At 39.9% G+C, this 15,998-nt stretch overlaps 1 protein-coding gene across 1 annotated transcript in view; it reads left to right on the top strand.

Annotated features, from left to right (window-relative positions):
- The window catches only part of CLTC (clathrin heavy chain), a 50,464-nt gene extending 38,445 nt beyond the window's left edge, over positions 1 to 12,019 (top strand). Inside the window, exons 22-32 of the mRNA XM_032784941.2 lie at positions 459 to 616; positions 934 to 1,098; positions 1,283 to 1,390; positions 1,577 to 1,744; positions 2,077 to 2,226; positions 2,677 to 2,808; positions 3,003 to 3,113; positions 3,385 to 3,555; positions 3,856 to 4,077; positions 9,069 to 9,144; positions 11,000 to 12,019. Coding sequence (XP_032640832.1) covers positions 459 to 616; positions 934 to 1,098; positions 1,283 to 1,390; positions 1,577 to 1,744; positions 2,077 to 2,226; positions 2,677 to 2,808; positions 3,003 to 3,113; positions 3,385 to 3,555; positions 3,856 to 4,077; positions 9,069 to 9,144; positions 11,000 to 11,124 — 1,586 coding nt within the window. The 3' untranslated portion in view covers positions 11,125 to 12,019. The remainder of the gene's footprint in view (positions 1 to 458; positions 617 to 933; positions 1,099 to 1,282; positions 1,391 to 1,576; positions 1,745 to 2,076; positions 2,227 to 2,676; positions 2,809 to 3,002; positions 3,114 to 3,384; positions 3,556 to 3,855; positions 4,078 to 9,068; positions 9,145 to 10,999) is intronic.
- Positions 12,020 to 15,998: the final 3,979 nt, after the last annotated feature.

The following is a 15,998-nucleotide window of genomic DNA, read 5'->3' as shown; positions in this document are numbered from 1 at the left end:
GTATCATAATACTAATATCAAAGGTCAAAACTCAGGTTGACAGTATCAGATGAATATATCACTGCTAGCTCCTCAGCAGTCTTTACTGTCCTCTCCTGGTCAGCTGTTCTAGCTGCACAGAGTTAAATTTTCCCTAGGCTTCTGAATTCTGTGCAGTGAGAATTGCATTTAACAACTCTAACAATAGTAAAGTAAAATGCAAGTTAACTGAAAGCTTTAACTGTTTTCTGTAGTCAAGGGGGAACAATTAGATCATTGTAGTCTCTAGCATGAGAGGCTAGCCACTCATAGTGGCAAATTCTTTACTTTAGCCAGGACCAAGGTATGTTTGCTACCTGCAGAAATTGTCATTGTAAAACTAACTTAACAGAGCAAACTTCCAGTCCTGATCATTCTCTTACTATAGGTGATGCAATCGTGGGAAGTTACTATTTCTAATGTGAGGTTTCTTCACCTAGGAAACTGGGAGGAGCTGGTGAAGTACCTACAGATGGCACGCAAAAAAGCCCGGGAGTCCTATGTGGAGACGGAACTCATTTTTGCTCTTGCTAAAACAAATCGTCTAGCTGAGCTGGAAGAATTCATAAATGGACCTAATAATGCTCACATACAGCAAGTGAGTTTCTGCTCTTGGTTCCTTAGCTGTCATAGTAATAGGATTTTGGGGTTCAGCCAACAAGAATGCCAATTTATTGGGTTTAATGCAATGTAGTTCTTCAAGAAGTCTAAAAAATACAAATAACTTGAGGCAGAACTGACTTTTATCTAATAGCTTTTAGACATGACTGACTAGTGGCTAGAACTTCCTCAGACTTGGGGATGGATCTAACTTGAGGAATATCTCAAAATAAAATCCATTGTCACTACAGAAAATTCTATTCATGTTATAAGTATTTGTGGCTTCATTAGACTAATGTTTCAATTTAATCTTAGGTTGGTGATCGCTGCTATGATGAGAAGATGTATGATGCTGCTAAGCTATTGTATAATAACGTGTCAAACTTTGGCCGTTTGGCATCCACATTGGTTCACCTAGGTGAATACCAAGCAGCTGTTGATGGTGCTCGGAAAGCAAACAGCACTCGAACATGGAAAGAGGTAAATTACCTTGTCTTAAGAGTTCAGCTCAGGAAAATATCCAAAGGAGGTTGCCTCTGAGGTCTTACTGATAGTGTTTAAATCCTAATATACCTATGTTGACAAGACTCTTCAGTATACAATTGGATAGAGCTGTGCTTTTCATAAACTGGACAAAACTTAATTGTTATCCCCTGAATTTCAGGTTTGCTTTGCATGTGTTGATGGGAAAGAATTCCGTCTAGCCCAGATGTGTGGACTTCATATTGTAGTGCATGCAGATGAATTGGAAGAGCTCATCAACTATTACCAGGTAATGAAGAGAACATATGCTAGATAATTCTGATTCTAATGCTACTGAAAGCATCAACCTGTACAGATGCTGTTGTAACTCAGTGTTACAGAATCACCTTTGCTTCAAACTTGGCATACTGTCTCTTATCCATTTAGTACCTAACTTCTTGCTACAGCAGGTCTTTAACTGCACCTGTCTTTTAAGGATCGTGGATACTTTGAAGAGCTGATAACTATGTTGGAAGCAGCACTGGGACTTGAGCGTGCCCACATGGGAATGTTTACAGAGCTAGCAATTCTCTACTCCAAATTCAAGCCTCAGAAGATGAGGGAGCACTTGGAACTATTCTGGTCCAGAGTCAACATTCCCAAGGTAAGTCTTGAAACTATGAGGTGTCTTTAAGCAGTTCTGGACAGCTAATAAAAGTACAGGATTTTCACACTTAATATAATAAAACCACCTGATCTATTGAGCTTCAACACTAATGAAATACCAAGATGAAAGTAAATCAGTGCTCTGAAGTTAAGTGTTGGATTTCAAAGCTGAAAGAGTGCTGAAAGCTATTGATGACAGACGGCAGGTCGAAAACCACTTGCTTGTGTTATGCAGGAGGTCAGACTAGATTATCATGGCCCCTTCTGGCCTTAAATGTATTTATTTTGATCTATTAAACTTGTATTTAAACACTTAAATTCTGTGTACAGGTTCTAAGAGCTGCAGAACAAGCCCATCTTTGGGCAGAGCTGGTGTTCTTGTATGATAAATATGAAGAGTATGATAATGCCATCATCACAATGATGAATCACCCAACAGATGCATGGAAAGAAGGACAGTTCAAAGATATCATCACCAAGGTACTGCCTGATCCTGTGAGAGAGATGCCTCTTTAAAGACAACACAGTTCTGCATGTTTCATTTGTATTCTAGCTAATGGTCCCCTGATTAGAAGCTATCCTAGCTTAAAAACTGGTACTAGTTTCAGCATAACTTTTTTTTCCTCTACATCACTATCTTAAGCTTGTCAGGGACCCTGGATACATGGTAAAATGCCAAGTAGACTTAATGCCACAAATGACTGTTTGGATTACCCTTTGAAGATTTATATTTAATCAAATAGCACAGAAAAGGAACTGAGTACACTGAGCAAATCTGAAATCTCTAAAGCAAAATTTCTTAATACGAGTAGGCATGTTTCAGGTAGCTTTACCTCTAATGAAAAGAAGTTGCTTATGAACCAGAAAAACCCATGCAGAAAATTATATAAACCCTATAGAACATCAAATGATCCTCTCTGCTGTCTCTAGGTGGCCAATGTGGAGCTGTATTATAAAGCAATCCAGTTTTATTTGGAATTTAAACCCCTGTTGCTCAATGATCTGCTGATGGTGCTGTCTCCCCGGCTGGATCATACTCGTGCTGTAAACTTCTTCAGTAAGGTAACTTGATTTTATTTTCCTATAATTATGAAAGACTTTACAAGTGGAGATGAAGCATTTGGCTACATTAAAGGTTTTTGACTCCAGTTGAGTAAATGACAGTGAATGTTTGTCACAGATAAATCTACAAGCTTATAGTGTGTTATGCTGCTATATTCAGGATTCTCATGTCAAAACTACTTCTTCTCTTAAAGACTAAACAGCTTCCACTTGTTAAACCCTACTTGCGCTCAGTTCAAAACCACAACAACAAATCAGTGAATGAGTCTCTGAATAATCTCTTCATTATAGAAGAAGACTATCAGGTAGGCTTTTTTTTTTTTTTTTTTTTTTAATTTTGTGCCTTGTTTACAACACCTTTCTTTTGTGCATGCTAATTGGTACAGATAAACTGGTGTAACTACGCATCTACTAACTGCAATAACAAAGACTGCAGGATTACTTAATATCTGAAAATCTGCTCAAAAGTTTTGAGCAAAGGAACTCTGCAAACAGCTCAAATGTTATCTAAAACATAAATTGATCTTCTCTGGTACGGTTAAGCACTGAAGTTTGACTAATTCTATTCTAATTCAGGCTCTTAGGACATCTATAGATGCCTATGACAACTTTGACAACATCTCCCTTGCTCAGCGTTTGGAGAAGCACGAGCTGATTGAGTTCAGAAGAATTGCTGCATATCTCTTTAAAGGCAACAATCGCTGGAAACAGAGTGTAGAACTTTGCAAGAAAGACAGACTATACAAGGTAACAGACTGGAAAATATAACACTTAAAGCTATGTAGACCTATGTTCACACGGCTTTAATACTAGTAACTGTGATCCTGCCCCCTCTGATAGTATTGCTATAATGCACTTAAGCTGTTTTTGCATCTTGGAAGCCTAAATCCCCAAGGTAAAGTTGTGAGGTGTGGCTTTATTTTGGAATGGCTCATTACTGCTTTGACCAAACTTGGTATGCCTAGCATAGTTCCTGCTCCAGTGTGTTAGGTGTGACACTTCTTTTTTTTTTTTTTTTTTTAAATGAGAGGTTCTCTTGTCTTCTAGGATGCAATGCAATATGCTTCAGAATCCAAAGATACAGAGTTAGCAGAAGAATTGCTGCAGTGGTTCTTGCAGGAAGAAAAGAGAGAATGTTTTGGAGCTTGTCTCTTCACCTGTTATGACCTTCTAAGGCCAGATGTTGTCTTGGAAACTGCATGGAGGCACAACATCATGGATTTTGCCATGCCCTACTTTATTCAGGTCATGAAGGAGTACTTGACCAAGGTAAGAGCTATTGCTGTTGGTTGAGACTGTTATCACCTGCCACTAACATTGATATTGACTTTGTCAAATGATTGCCTTATGTTCACTCTTATTTTCAGTTCATTGTGGGCAAGGGGCTTCACTTAAGTGATCCCTGCTAGGGAAAATGAAACACCCACACCCCCCACTAGCTACCAGTTAGAAGAACCTGCATCTGTAATAATTGTCTGCTCAACATAAATGATGTGATTCTTGCTACAAAATTTTCTCCTTGTCGAACTGTTCTTCCCCCTAGACTAAAGAAGTCTGGAAACTACCCATGTATTATGGGTTAGCATGCCCAGATAACTGTGTGTGGGGGTTCTCCCCCCCCAGTGGACAGGAGTATTAGAACAAGATGGTTTTTATAGATACTCTTGAATCTACATATCTGCCATGCTCTTAAGTGAAAAATAGTTTTGGATAGCTGAGCAATTTACTTGAATAGTCAAAGGATACAGTGAATTGAAATACAATGACAAATTGTAATCCTCTCAATCTAGAGTCATTTTGGGGTGAATCTCAAATTTAAGTGTTATGAAGCAGACTACTTGAACATATATTCAAGGACATGTATGGTTCTAGTTCCATAAGACACTCAACTCTAGTTTTAACTAGCCTTTTTCACTCTTGCTTGCTCTTCTGTTTGAAGAAACTCCTTTTATTTTCAGGATGCTTTCCTTCCAGCAGGACTCTCCAGATAAATCTGACAGACTATATAAGAATTTTTTTTCCTCTGGGGCTTTACTTCATGTGTGCATAAACCTCCAGAAAAAGCCATAGGCTATTTAACAGTAGCACCTTTTCACTTTTAGTAGTGTTTTCAATTTCAGTGTCACAGGACTTTTCTTGGACAACTTCAGCTACACTGCCTTAGAGCATTTTTGTCAATCACTTTCCATACATCTTATTCTTTGGACTCCTGAATTTTTATGATAAAGTTTCTGCAGCTAGGGACTACTAGGTAATCTTATTTTGAGTGATTAAAACATATTTCATTGCACACAGGATTTGCCTGTTAATGTTCATGTGTGTGTTTATGGCTATTCTAGAGCTACTTGTTGCAGAGTCAAACTAGTGCAGAGAATTTTTGGCAGAAAGCAACTGGTGTTAGTGCTTTAGAAACAACTTTCAAATGTATCTTATTAGTGGTTATAGGATACTTTGACATCTGTCAAAACTAATATCAATGTTAACTTGAGTGTGCTAGTCTTGAATTACAACTGTCAGTGCATATATTAAACCTCTAGTATAAATGTTGTAAAAGGATTTACCTTATTGTGTATTTAGTTTGACTTATCAGTCAATAAGTACTAGTAACCAATACAAACCACAGTTGGCTTTCTGAAGCAGATACTTCTGGTGTTTAGTTTGTTTACTTTTTTTGGTCTCTTGTATCTTATCAATTTAACTGTTTCTTCCCTGATTCTTATGTTGCTAATTCTACCGTTATACGCTACATATGGAATTTGATTTTTTTCTAAGCTGCACTTCTGAATTCCTTTGCAGGTTGATGGAATAAAGGAAAAGGTGAAAGTTGATTCTTTTCCATCTTTAAGTCTGGAGGACTAAGTCTAAAGAAACTGCATGAGTTTTTTTCCTTTCTACCTTTACTACACTGCTGCTACTGCTTTTTTCCCCAACAATCTCACTAAAGCCTCTGCAGATTAACTACAATAGTTAGAACTGTAGGACAAAAGTAGATACACTTGCTACTAATCGGCTACTAGACTCTCTTCAGGAAGGGCAGAAGGCTGATCAGTTGGATCACAGTCAGAGTACTAATTTAAAGATACTAATATTGACCAATACTGTGCAGAAGAAATGGACTGTACAAACAGCAGGAATTGATAATAGCTACTTCCTCCACAAAAAGCAGTAGCTAAAGCTATTCCAACTCCAGCCAGAGACTCTAGCTTAACACTGAAGTTATGCACATTATTCTTTAGCAGCAATTTTTGCAAACTTACAAGGACTGTGATCCACTCTGATTTATTCATTCTTAGTAATGTGTGTGCTGACAGTAGGCAGAATAGATACTAGCTGCTTCAGAAGAGACTTTTCCTCATGTTTCTTCAGGTTTCCAGTTCTTATGGTGCTAGTCAGTTTCCATGCAGTAACTTAAGACTTGCTACAATAGCTTAAGGTTTATTTACACTTCTTGTGACACACTTTTGCTCAGCTACAAGTGAAGACTGCCTTCAGGGCTCTTCAGCTTCTTAAAAGCCCAACCTCTTGCTACCTTTCTTAAAAGAAACCTTGAAACAGTGGTAATGCTAAAACTTGAACTCTTTTGATGCCTCTCTGGCACTTGCCTATTACTGCTCAATTATGCCCAGCCTGAGGGCAGATTCCAAAGCTTCTGTCCATCTGTTTTCTGTACCCTATACCCACTCCCAATTTTCCATGGAACATGAGCCATGCTGGCATAGTTCGTGTAACATTTGTCTGTCAAATGTGGTTGGGCAAAGGGCAAGCAAGCTTATGTAAGTGGCTTGAAGACTAATTCAGTACAAACTACCTTCTGCTGTGTTTATACATCCATCTTAGTCACCACTAGAACTCAAGGCTAACCTGAGTAAAATGCATCACGTGAAGTCCTTCAGCAGCTAGTAAGTGAGGCAGTAAGAAAGCGTGTGTGTGGAAAAAAGGTAATTGAACTGCAGTGTCTGCATTATTAAACTGAGCATGTACAACAGTCATTGCAATTACATCCCACTATTCCTGGAGCTACAAAGCATTTGCTGTGGGCTGCGTGTGGCTTTTTTGGGGGGAGCCTGTGTGGCAATCATCTTCAGATCTCACTACTTGCTTCAGTACTCTTGCCTCTTTTTCATCCACACATAACACCAAAATAACATTGAACGCATGTTACTACTTTTCCTCTGCAGCTTATTGCAGTCTTTGTGGAAAAGCCTTTTTAATGCAATTTTATTACTTTACTAAAGCACTGTAACAGGGCACTGAAGCCAGTGATGCTTAATCAAGTGGTGTATAAGGATCACTGTCTTCAGACCTTTAACAAGCTCGTGTTCATAATAAAGCTCGTTTTTTAAGGAGGCATCTAAACCAGGTCAGATAAAGGAAAGGCAAACATTAGAGACTTCAAACAGAATATTCTGGGCTAGGAGTTAGCCAAATATATGGAAACCTGAAACTTTCTGCTTAGCTGTTGCTGCTACTGCAAAATACCCCACTATCCTATGCAGCGCCTATCTGGATCTATGCTTGAGCATTCCAATATTCCCAGCTATTCTAGTTAATCCCATTTTATTCTTGAAACAGACTTAATGTTGAGTGCAATTTAAGATTTTTAATGGCATTCCTTCTCTTCTGAATCTAACTTGACAACCGACTTTCTTCAGTGAGGTGTTTTGCTAATGTCTCAAAACAAGATTCTGCTACTCACCCCTGATGTTTGAGCGAAAGATGCTACAACTCTCAAATGCCAATACCTGTATTTCTGAAGTCTATTCTATGCATGAACTGTGGCCTGGTAACTTGGGTCACAAGTGAATGTGGATTCATAAAACCATTAGACTCCATAAATGTAGTTGGTTCCTTCTCTGGATGAAGGACGGCTTGCTTCAGAATGTTTACAACCGATGCTAGTTCTTTTGCCAAACTGAGTGCACACTTTTTTTTTAAATGGTCTCATGGACGTCTAGCATGCATCAAAGTTTTGGAGTACCAACTAGGGAAATGACCTTCTCAGAACTCTGCTTAATATCAAGGACAAAAATGTCATCTCTTTTAAAGATGGCAGATTTGACATCTGTGGGTTGTGTTCCTTTGAGTTGTAAATACTTAAGGAGGAAAGTACTGGCACTATGACACCACCTTAGTATAACTGCAAATAGTAACTTTCATAAGTCTTCTACGCATGATACCAAAGATGAAGTTTGTCTGTCTCTGTGGTAGCTATTATGAGTATATATAGCAGCTAGAGGACTCCTAATAAAGTGGTATCAAATAGTTAAATATAAGCAATTTCCCATTACAAAGCTATAGTTTCTATTCGGGGGGACGGGGAAGAGAGGAGGAAGACTAGCTAGCTAATAACAAATACACTAGATCTTAGCGTGCACCTAACTAGTCTTCAATCACCCTAACATGATCAGGGTGAAAACACTGTTCTTTGCCCCAAATCATTTCTCTGATCCACACATCTGACTTAGTCTGTCCTCCATGTGTAAATACAGTGGGAGCTGGGCATTTGTGCACCTAGGCTCTGATATTCTGCTCTCTGCAGCATGGTTCTGAAGAACTTGCCCCATAGTCTTGACTTTGTTTAAGTCAAACTGCATGAGTGAACAGACTGACTTTTTCCCTAGGGCTGTTAGTGAAACTAACCTCTTAATGCTCAAGTGAAATGTCAGATGTGGACTGATACTGTTGATATTCATAAACTATTCTGTGCCCTTGTAAGAATTTTCTCTTAATAGAAATTCTAGACCTGGAGATGTTTGTCTAATTCAAGGGTTAGTTATTGTGAATGAACTGATCTATCAGTTGCTGCACACTCTTGAGGGGTGTGTGTGTGTGTGTGTGTGTACCAAGTTGAACGATCTTATGTTATCACACTAGATTGACGAACTTTCTCTCTACAGTCTAAAGCTGCTGGAGCACTAAAATGACTCTAGTGAACTTTCCTTACAGTATTTTAAACATGGTCAAGGATTAAAAAAAACTAATTGGTTTCTCCAGGCTGGGAAAAATTTGCATGCCAAATTTCAGCCTGGTGTGAGCTTTTACAGCTGTCCTGTAAATCCTTCAAGGGGCCTCTCATGGAAATGCTGAGACAAACTTGACTGCAGCAGTACCAACATTGCTTCTTTGAATTTGTAAGCAGTGGTCTTTCCTTGAGAGTGGTTAATGTACGTGAAGGCTTTTCCACGTCTCTGCCAGAAAAGATAAGTATCTCTTTTCTATAGAGAGGTGGTCATTTAATTTTTGGGCTTTCATATTTCCAGGTGGATAAACTGGATGCCTCAGAGTCGCTGAGAAAGGAAGAGGAGCAAGCTACAGAAACACAACCTATTGTTTATGGTAACATTTCTTTTGATTCACTTATCGCTATTAATAATCGGTGCATTAATGTCCAGATATACAATTATGCACTAAACATTGGTATTGATATTCCTTCCAAAGGTCAATGTGTTTATACTGACAACCCATTTCTCCCTACCTGTATCAAAGAACTAGCCCTGAAACTGGGAAGCTTCACCTAATTAAGCAGGGTGGTGCTGGTTTGAGACTGTAGTCTGACCAGCAGTGTCTAAATTCTACACTTAACTCTGCCAAGTCTGCTTTGGAAGGAATCTAGCAGTTTGTGGTGCTTCACTGCCCTTGTAGGAGGCTGGCTGAAGATTGCATAGCCCTCTCAAATCACACACCCCAACACAGTCAAGGAACTCTTACCAAAGGTAAATATTAACCATACTCCAGGGGGTTAGAAATCTGGAGAAGTACATGTTGCTTCAGCTTCATTCCACACCTGTCTCCCCTTTAGTGCCTCCCTCCCCACTCTCCATGTTTTAGCTAATCCCCCCCCCTTCCTAACTGAATCCACCCCAACTAAAAAGTAACAATTGCCACCTTAACATTGTTAACTTGCTATTATAGCATAACATCCTCCCACATGTGCAGCTATTTTTAATTGTAAGTCTTTTGGACAAAAGAATGTTTGTCCCTCTGTGCAGTGCCTTGCACAATGGGGTCCTATTTTTGCTTGGTCTTTGGGCACTACCATATGAATAAACCTTCTGTGAAGCAAAAAAGAACACAAGTATCAAACTTTGCTCTGCTGTGGGAGGGTTGATTCAGACTCTGATCTGTGGCAATAACTATAGACAGTCTTGGGTGGACTTCTACATAGACACATACTATTAATCCCTAAACTTGTGATAATTCTCTAAAATTGGAACATAAAGAACTTTTTCAAGAGAACCTAGCCAGAAACAGTTCTGGGACCAGAATCCTGAGCTACTGTGAGTATCTAGAAGATGCCTCAAAGTCCCTAGAGTATACACTATTGCCTTCCTCACTACTTAGTTGGTTTTGCAGTAAAATTGACAAAGTGGGAGTACACAGAAGGCTGTTACAGCACTTGGGTGTAAATTTTAGGCTGGGGCCTGATTGTGGTGAGCCACTATATAAACAGTCCATGACCTAAAGAATGCATGATCAAGACTAATCCAAACTGATCAGGGATTAGAGGGACTGGGCTAGGACATTGTGTAGGGTATGTCCACGCTACCCGCTGGATCAGCTATCGATACATTGCGTCTCATCTAGATGCAATAAATCGATCCCTGAACATGCTCCCATAGACTCTGGAACTTGTCCAGGGCAAGAGGCAGAAGCGGAGTTGATGGGGGAGCCGCAGCTGTTGATCCTGCACTATGAGGATGGGAGGGACGTCAAAATAAGATGTCGACTTCAGCTATGCTATTCCTGTAGCTGAAGTTGCGTATCTTACATCGACCCCCAGCCCTAAGGTGGATAAACAGCTCACTGCATCATAGGGAAGCAAACTTACTTGCCATTCCATCTCCTGCAATAGATGCTACAAGTAGCTTCTAAAAACTAAAGCAAAGTATCTAAATCCATGTACTTCCTTAGATCTCTAGAGGATACCTCCTTTATGTTCTGCCTCGCTTATAGAAAACTCAAAAGCAAGGGAAGGTAGATTACCAAGGACTCTGTAAAATGTTGAGGTGGTCAGAAATAGCCTGACCTCTGCAGGTAATCTCATTCCCTAAATGTATTTTATCAGCATTATTGTAAATGAATTATTGTACATCTTTTCTACAGTTCCTGGGAAAGAGTAGAAATGAGGCAAACTTTAGTAGCTAGAGCAGACTGAAATAGTTATAAATAATTTTGCTCTTCCTATTTTCAGGTCAGCCACAACTAATGTTGACAGCAGGACCCAGTGTTGCAGTTCCCCCACAGGCACCTTTTGGCTATGGCTACACCGCACCTCCATATGGGCAGCCTCAGCCTGGTTTCGGGTACACCATGTAAGGTGCAGTGCAAATCAAGCTGGAGCTAGCATATTTTCTTATTGAAATTCCACCGTCCCTCCCAGCTTCAACTCAGAGAAAAGCAAGCATTTTGCCTTGTGTTCTTGTAACCTTTATTTCATGAAGGACTATGGGTTTCTAGCACAAACTGTTTGGATCACACCTATGTTCAATCTTTTTTCACATTCCATGTCATTTAGATTTTACTTTGAAAAGAGGAATAGCTTGTTTTTGTTCAAGTCGGCTTTCTTTTTTGCAGGACTGCTTCTTAACATTAAAACAGGCTGTTGCGGAGATTGCAATTTGCACTCTGTAGTGTTAAGAAACTCAATATTGAATCTTGCGTTTAGTGTATGTGAGCAGCTTACAATATGTACTGTCTATCTAAATGCATTTAAGTCTCACTGTATATTCAAAGAAAATGCTAAAGCAGAGATTTGTATTTGAACTTGCAAGACTGCCAATGACAGACAACACTAATCAGCATATCCTACTCTGGATTGCATAGCTCTTAAAATGATTAAAAAATGCATATGGACAACCTTGCCTGATCTTTAAAAATGAGTAAAATTTCCCTTAACCTATGCAGGTTTTCCAGTTTTTGCTTACAGAAATGCTAGTGTTTTTTGCTCACTCCATATGTAACAGATGACCTTACGTTTGTGCTGTATCCTGTGCTTTTTTGTGGGATCATTCCATTTGGGAACAGAGCACCATGATTCCAATTTGTGTATTTACTAACCCTGCCCTGAGGTTTGTGTATGTTGGATATTGTGGTGTTTTAGATCACTGTTTTGAGTGTACAGAAGAGAGAATTCAAACAAAATATTGCTGTTCAGTTTTGTCTGTGCAATTTGAAATTACTCAAATTTAAAAATAAATTACTGGACTGTGGACATCCTGTATAGTGGTGGTTTTCACTTGTGTATCTCTTTTCTCTTCAAAACTATCTACTGGAATGGTTGCTCTCAATGGTTCACTTGGTGTCAGGGGCCCCAGTTCAGACAGCATTCCTAGGTTAAAGGAGGGGCCATCATCTTAGCAAAACAAATTGTGAGACTGGAGACTATTGGAAAGTGTCTTGCACTGATGGATTATGCGGTAAATATGTATTAATGCTTTTCCTATAGCGAGGACTATACCAGACAGCACTTTTCAAAAGTTGGCTACATGTGGTCAGCTACAGCATCTTGACTGGGAGATACTTTAGAGTTGTAGTCTGTTTCAGTTAAATTGACAAATCATGTTTTAGGTATGTTAAGTTGCCTTAATATATTTAGCTTCAAATAAAATTGACTTAAATGTTTGACAATGCTGAATACTGTCATATTTGAGTATGTAATTTAATGCATCTGTTAGAGGCACTGATACCCATACCAAATCAATTCCTGAAAACTTAGCATTTCTATTTCAGCTATAGCACAATTAATATCATAGCTGCTGATTACAAATTTTGTTAAAACCAGCTTCTACTGAAACAAATTTTAAATCTAAGTGTGCTCCACTCCCTTGCTTTTTCCTTATCACTTTCATTTTGATGAATCAGGTCTGTCACTTTAAGACTAAGTTGTTACAATGTTCTACAGGGGACTGCGTCTTGAGTCTATCTGAAAACTTAAACTGGTGCAGAATGCAGCAGCCCATCTATTAAGTGGTTCAGTGGTGGCACATGTCAGCAGTACTACATAATCTGCATCTACTTTGATTTCTAAATTGCATTTAAGGTGGTCAGCAGCAGCTCCAGGCACCAGTGTGGGAGTGCCCTGCCAGTCCCTGCGAGGGTGGCAGTCAGGCAGCCTTCCTGCAGTCAGTCGCTTGCCTGCAGGAAGTCCACGGATTCGGTGGCGGGTACGCTGAATCCGTGGGACCAGCAGGCAAGCTGCCCAAGGCAGCCTGTCTGCTGTGCTTGGGATGGCATAGAGCCACCCCCGAACGTGGTTGTGACGTATAAGCACTGCATGCATTGCGTCTTGCTACTTGAGACAACTTTCCCTAATGCCATACTGTCACAATTCCATCTCCTTATCACAGCTGACTAGCTTTGTTTGGAGTAGAGGAGCTGGCAGTACAGCATTCTCTGAAAGGGATCCTCAGCCTAGAATTCATTTTTCTACTCCAAAATGACTCATCTTGACCTGTGGAGTGCTAAGCCATGGTTACATGGGCTGCTGTGGAGGTGGACCTTTCCCAGAAATGTGGGGTGAGGAGTGCTCTGCAGGCAATCTAATTTGTATTCCGTTTATGGCAGGGGCACCAAGAGGCTTGGTTGGGTCCCCTCTATCTAAAATGTACAGATGAGCTAATTTTGCCAAAGCTGGAAGCTTGCCCAACTAGTGTACTGGCTAGATAGCTGTAGATGATCAGACTCGATTTAGTGGAGCTGTAAAGCTAGACTGCTTCAAATTGTCATGACAAATCAGACCATCTCAAGGGTTTGGGTAGCCTTTCTTAACTCCTAGGTGATCATGAAGAGCAGAGCAAGTAATGAAAGAGTAAACTTGTACCCATTTTTGGTGTACAGAGGGTTCTTAAAACCTAGGGAAGTAAAACATCTGACTGGGAGGGAAACTATTTTTTTTTCTCTTCCTGTTTTGCGCCATGTGGTGAGGGCATGATATTAAACCTTGGTTCTGCTGCTTTAATCTGACAAACTCTACCTTACTATGTAAATCAGAGGCTAGATAAGCTTACTCTTGAGCTACCAACAGGGGACACTTTTTTAAACAAATTTTCTCAGTTTAAGTTTAAGCCTGGGGCTTTTCAAAGGGGAGAACCACCACCCAGAACACAGCTTACACATTTAGTTGTAACCTTGAAGTGGAAGGAAACTGTTAAACTAATTCCCTGAGATGACTATACTGCATGTTAAAACTAGCCATTAGTAACTAGGGAACATAGTTATGGTACTTCATAACCATGGCCCACAGTCCAGCAATAGGAACTACAGGCTTTCCCAAAACTGTCTCAGTATTTTATGTATTTACAGATTCTGCTTTGTTCCACTGGTGTGTACATCTTGTAGCTGCCCTATGGCAGTTCCTTATTACTGTTGTGGTAATAGGACCCACTAAGCCAGGTGCTTGTACATTCTGCTCTGAACAAGGTTCCATCTGAACACCAGGACTGCACTCAACTGAGGCTGAACTAACACCTCCCTTCCACTAGTGGTCTCTAGAACCATCCAGTAAATTTATCCAGCTTACCCCTGTCAAATGGATATGGTAACAGTGAAAATCCTGATTAAACAGGCTGATCTGGTTCTTATTCATTTGCAAAATAGGTATGTAGACCTTTCAGAAGAAAGTTTGTTTCTAAACTGCTGTTATTTGAGTGAGTCGATGTAATGTCACTAGAAGAACCACTACATCAATCTGCTGTACCAAGACAGGTTCAGGAATAAAGCACATGTGCCTGTAAAACATGAACTGAATTGACAATTATGTCATGGGTGAGGGAGTGGAGAGACCACCCTCCTAACAAGAATGGATGTGCCTGTACAAGAGAAACTTACCTTTACCTTCCATGGAAGGTAGTGCTCAATCTTCAACTCCAGTTTTTAAAGCTGTGCTTAACTTATTGCTAAGCAAACTAAAACCTTCACATCACAATAAAAACTGCAAGTAAGTTGATTTTATATGCTATTATGGCTTCTGGCCTCTGGTAACCACTACTGAAACTCTAACTTGGACAACTGGAAGAATTCAGGTTGTCTCACAGCTCTCTTGTGAGAGCAGCTTATGCAAGTTCTTTACCAGCTGTAGGGTCAGTTACACTTGAGGGGCTGGGTGTCTTTCTGGTTTGATGTCTGAAATAAGCATTTATTGGCTTTGAAGTACTGTCAAAGAATTTAACCATTCCTGCCTGTGCTATAGGCACCCTGCCATAGCTTTACCTGTGCCACTTCTCAACCAGACTTGAGCTTTACCTGAGCAAGGTCTGTCTTCTGTCTTTTTAAATTTTGTATCCACACCAGGTGCTCTTCAGCCATAACTAACTTAAGAGTTAGAGCTGAATCCACAACAGATGAGAGCTGCTCTAGAGTCAAAATACACTCAACAGGAAGGTGTGTATCTTCCAACAGCTTGTGGTCTGGGGCCTTCTCAAGTGTCCCCTTTCTACATTTTAGCGGGGACAAGGGTCATAAAACTAGCAATCATTACAGCAGGCTAGATAGACTATATTAGATAAGGGGATCAAGGCCCAGTTCAGAGCTGAGATTTAGTTACAAGCTGACTCAAACAAGTATTTGGGTATTTTTCTTCCTCTCTACCCATGAAGATTGAATTAATTTAGTTGAAGCAGCATTAACTTAGGGTAAGAGGATGGTGCAACTTCTTGGTTTCTATAATCTTAACACATTAGCTCTATGACCTACTAAGCAACTCTTATTAGGCAATGCTGCTCTGTGAAAAAACTTTGCATGTGCTCTATGTTCTGTCCCTGTAGGTTCAATGTGAAGGGAAGTTCCAGCAAGTTATCTTTAATCAACTAGGGAAGGCTTCTGTGCCCACATCAGGGAGGCTCCCTGTCCACTGCCAAGTAATCTCTAGTTCTTAGAGCACTTTTAGTGGTAGATCTCAAAACACTTTACACAGGTCAGTATTGCTTTCCTCATTTTTACAAAGGCTTAGATCAATGCCTTAAGCACAAACTTATCTGCCTTGGCAATATAGCCTTGTGTTCAGTGCCTCCAAGTTCTGTGCTTGCAGAACAGTAGCCTTAGTTTCTGAATATCAGAACCCTAAAGTCCCCCTGCAGGTCACTTAGTGTCTTCCTTAAACCCACACCAATTACCTTTTGGGTTAGCTAGGCTGAATTTAAGCCATACATTTCCCCACCCAGAACAATCTCCTAACCACCCCCTTGTGCCATGCT

The sequence above is a fragment of the Chelonoidis abingdonii genome, chromosome 20 (assembly GCF_003597395.2).
Source record: "Chelonoidis abingdonii isolate Lonesome George chromosome 20, CheloAbing_2.0, whole genome shotgun sequence".
NCBI classification, from domain to species: domain Eukaryota; kingdom Metazoa; phylum Chordata; order Testudines; family Testudinidae; genus Chelonoidis; species Chelonoidis abingdonii.
This window is presented reverse-complemented; position numbering and strand designations above follow the sequence as displayed.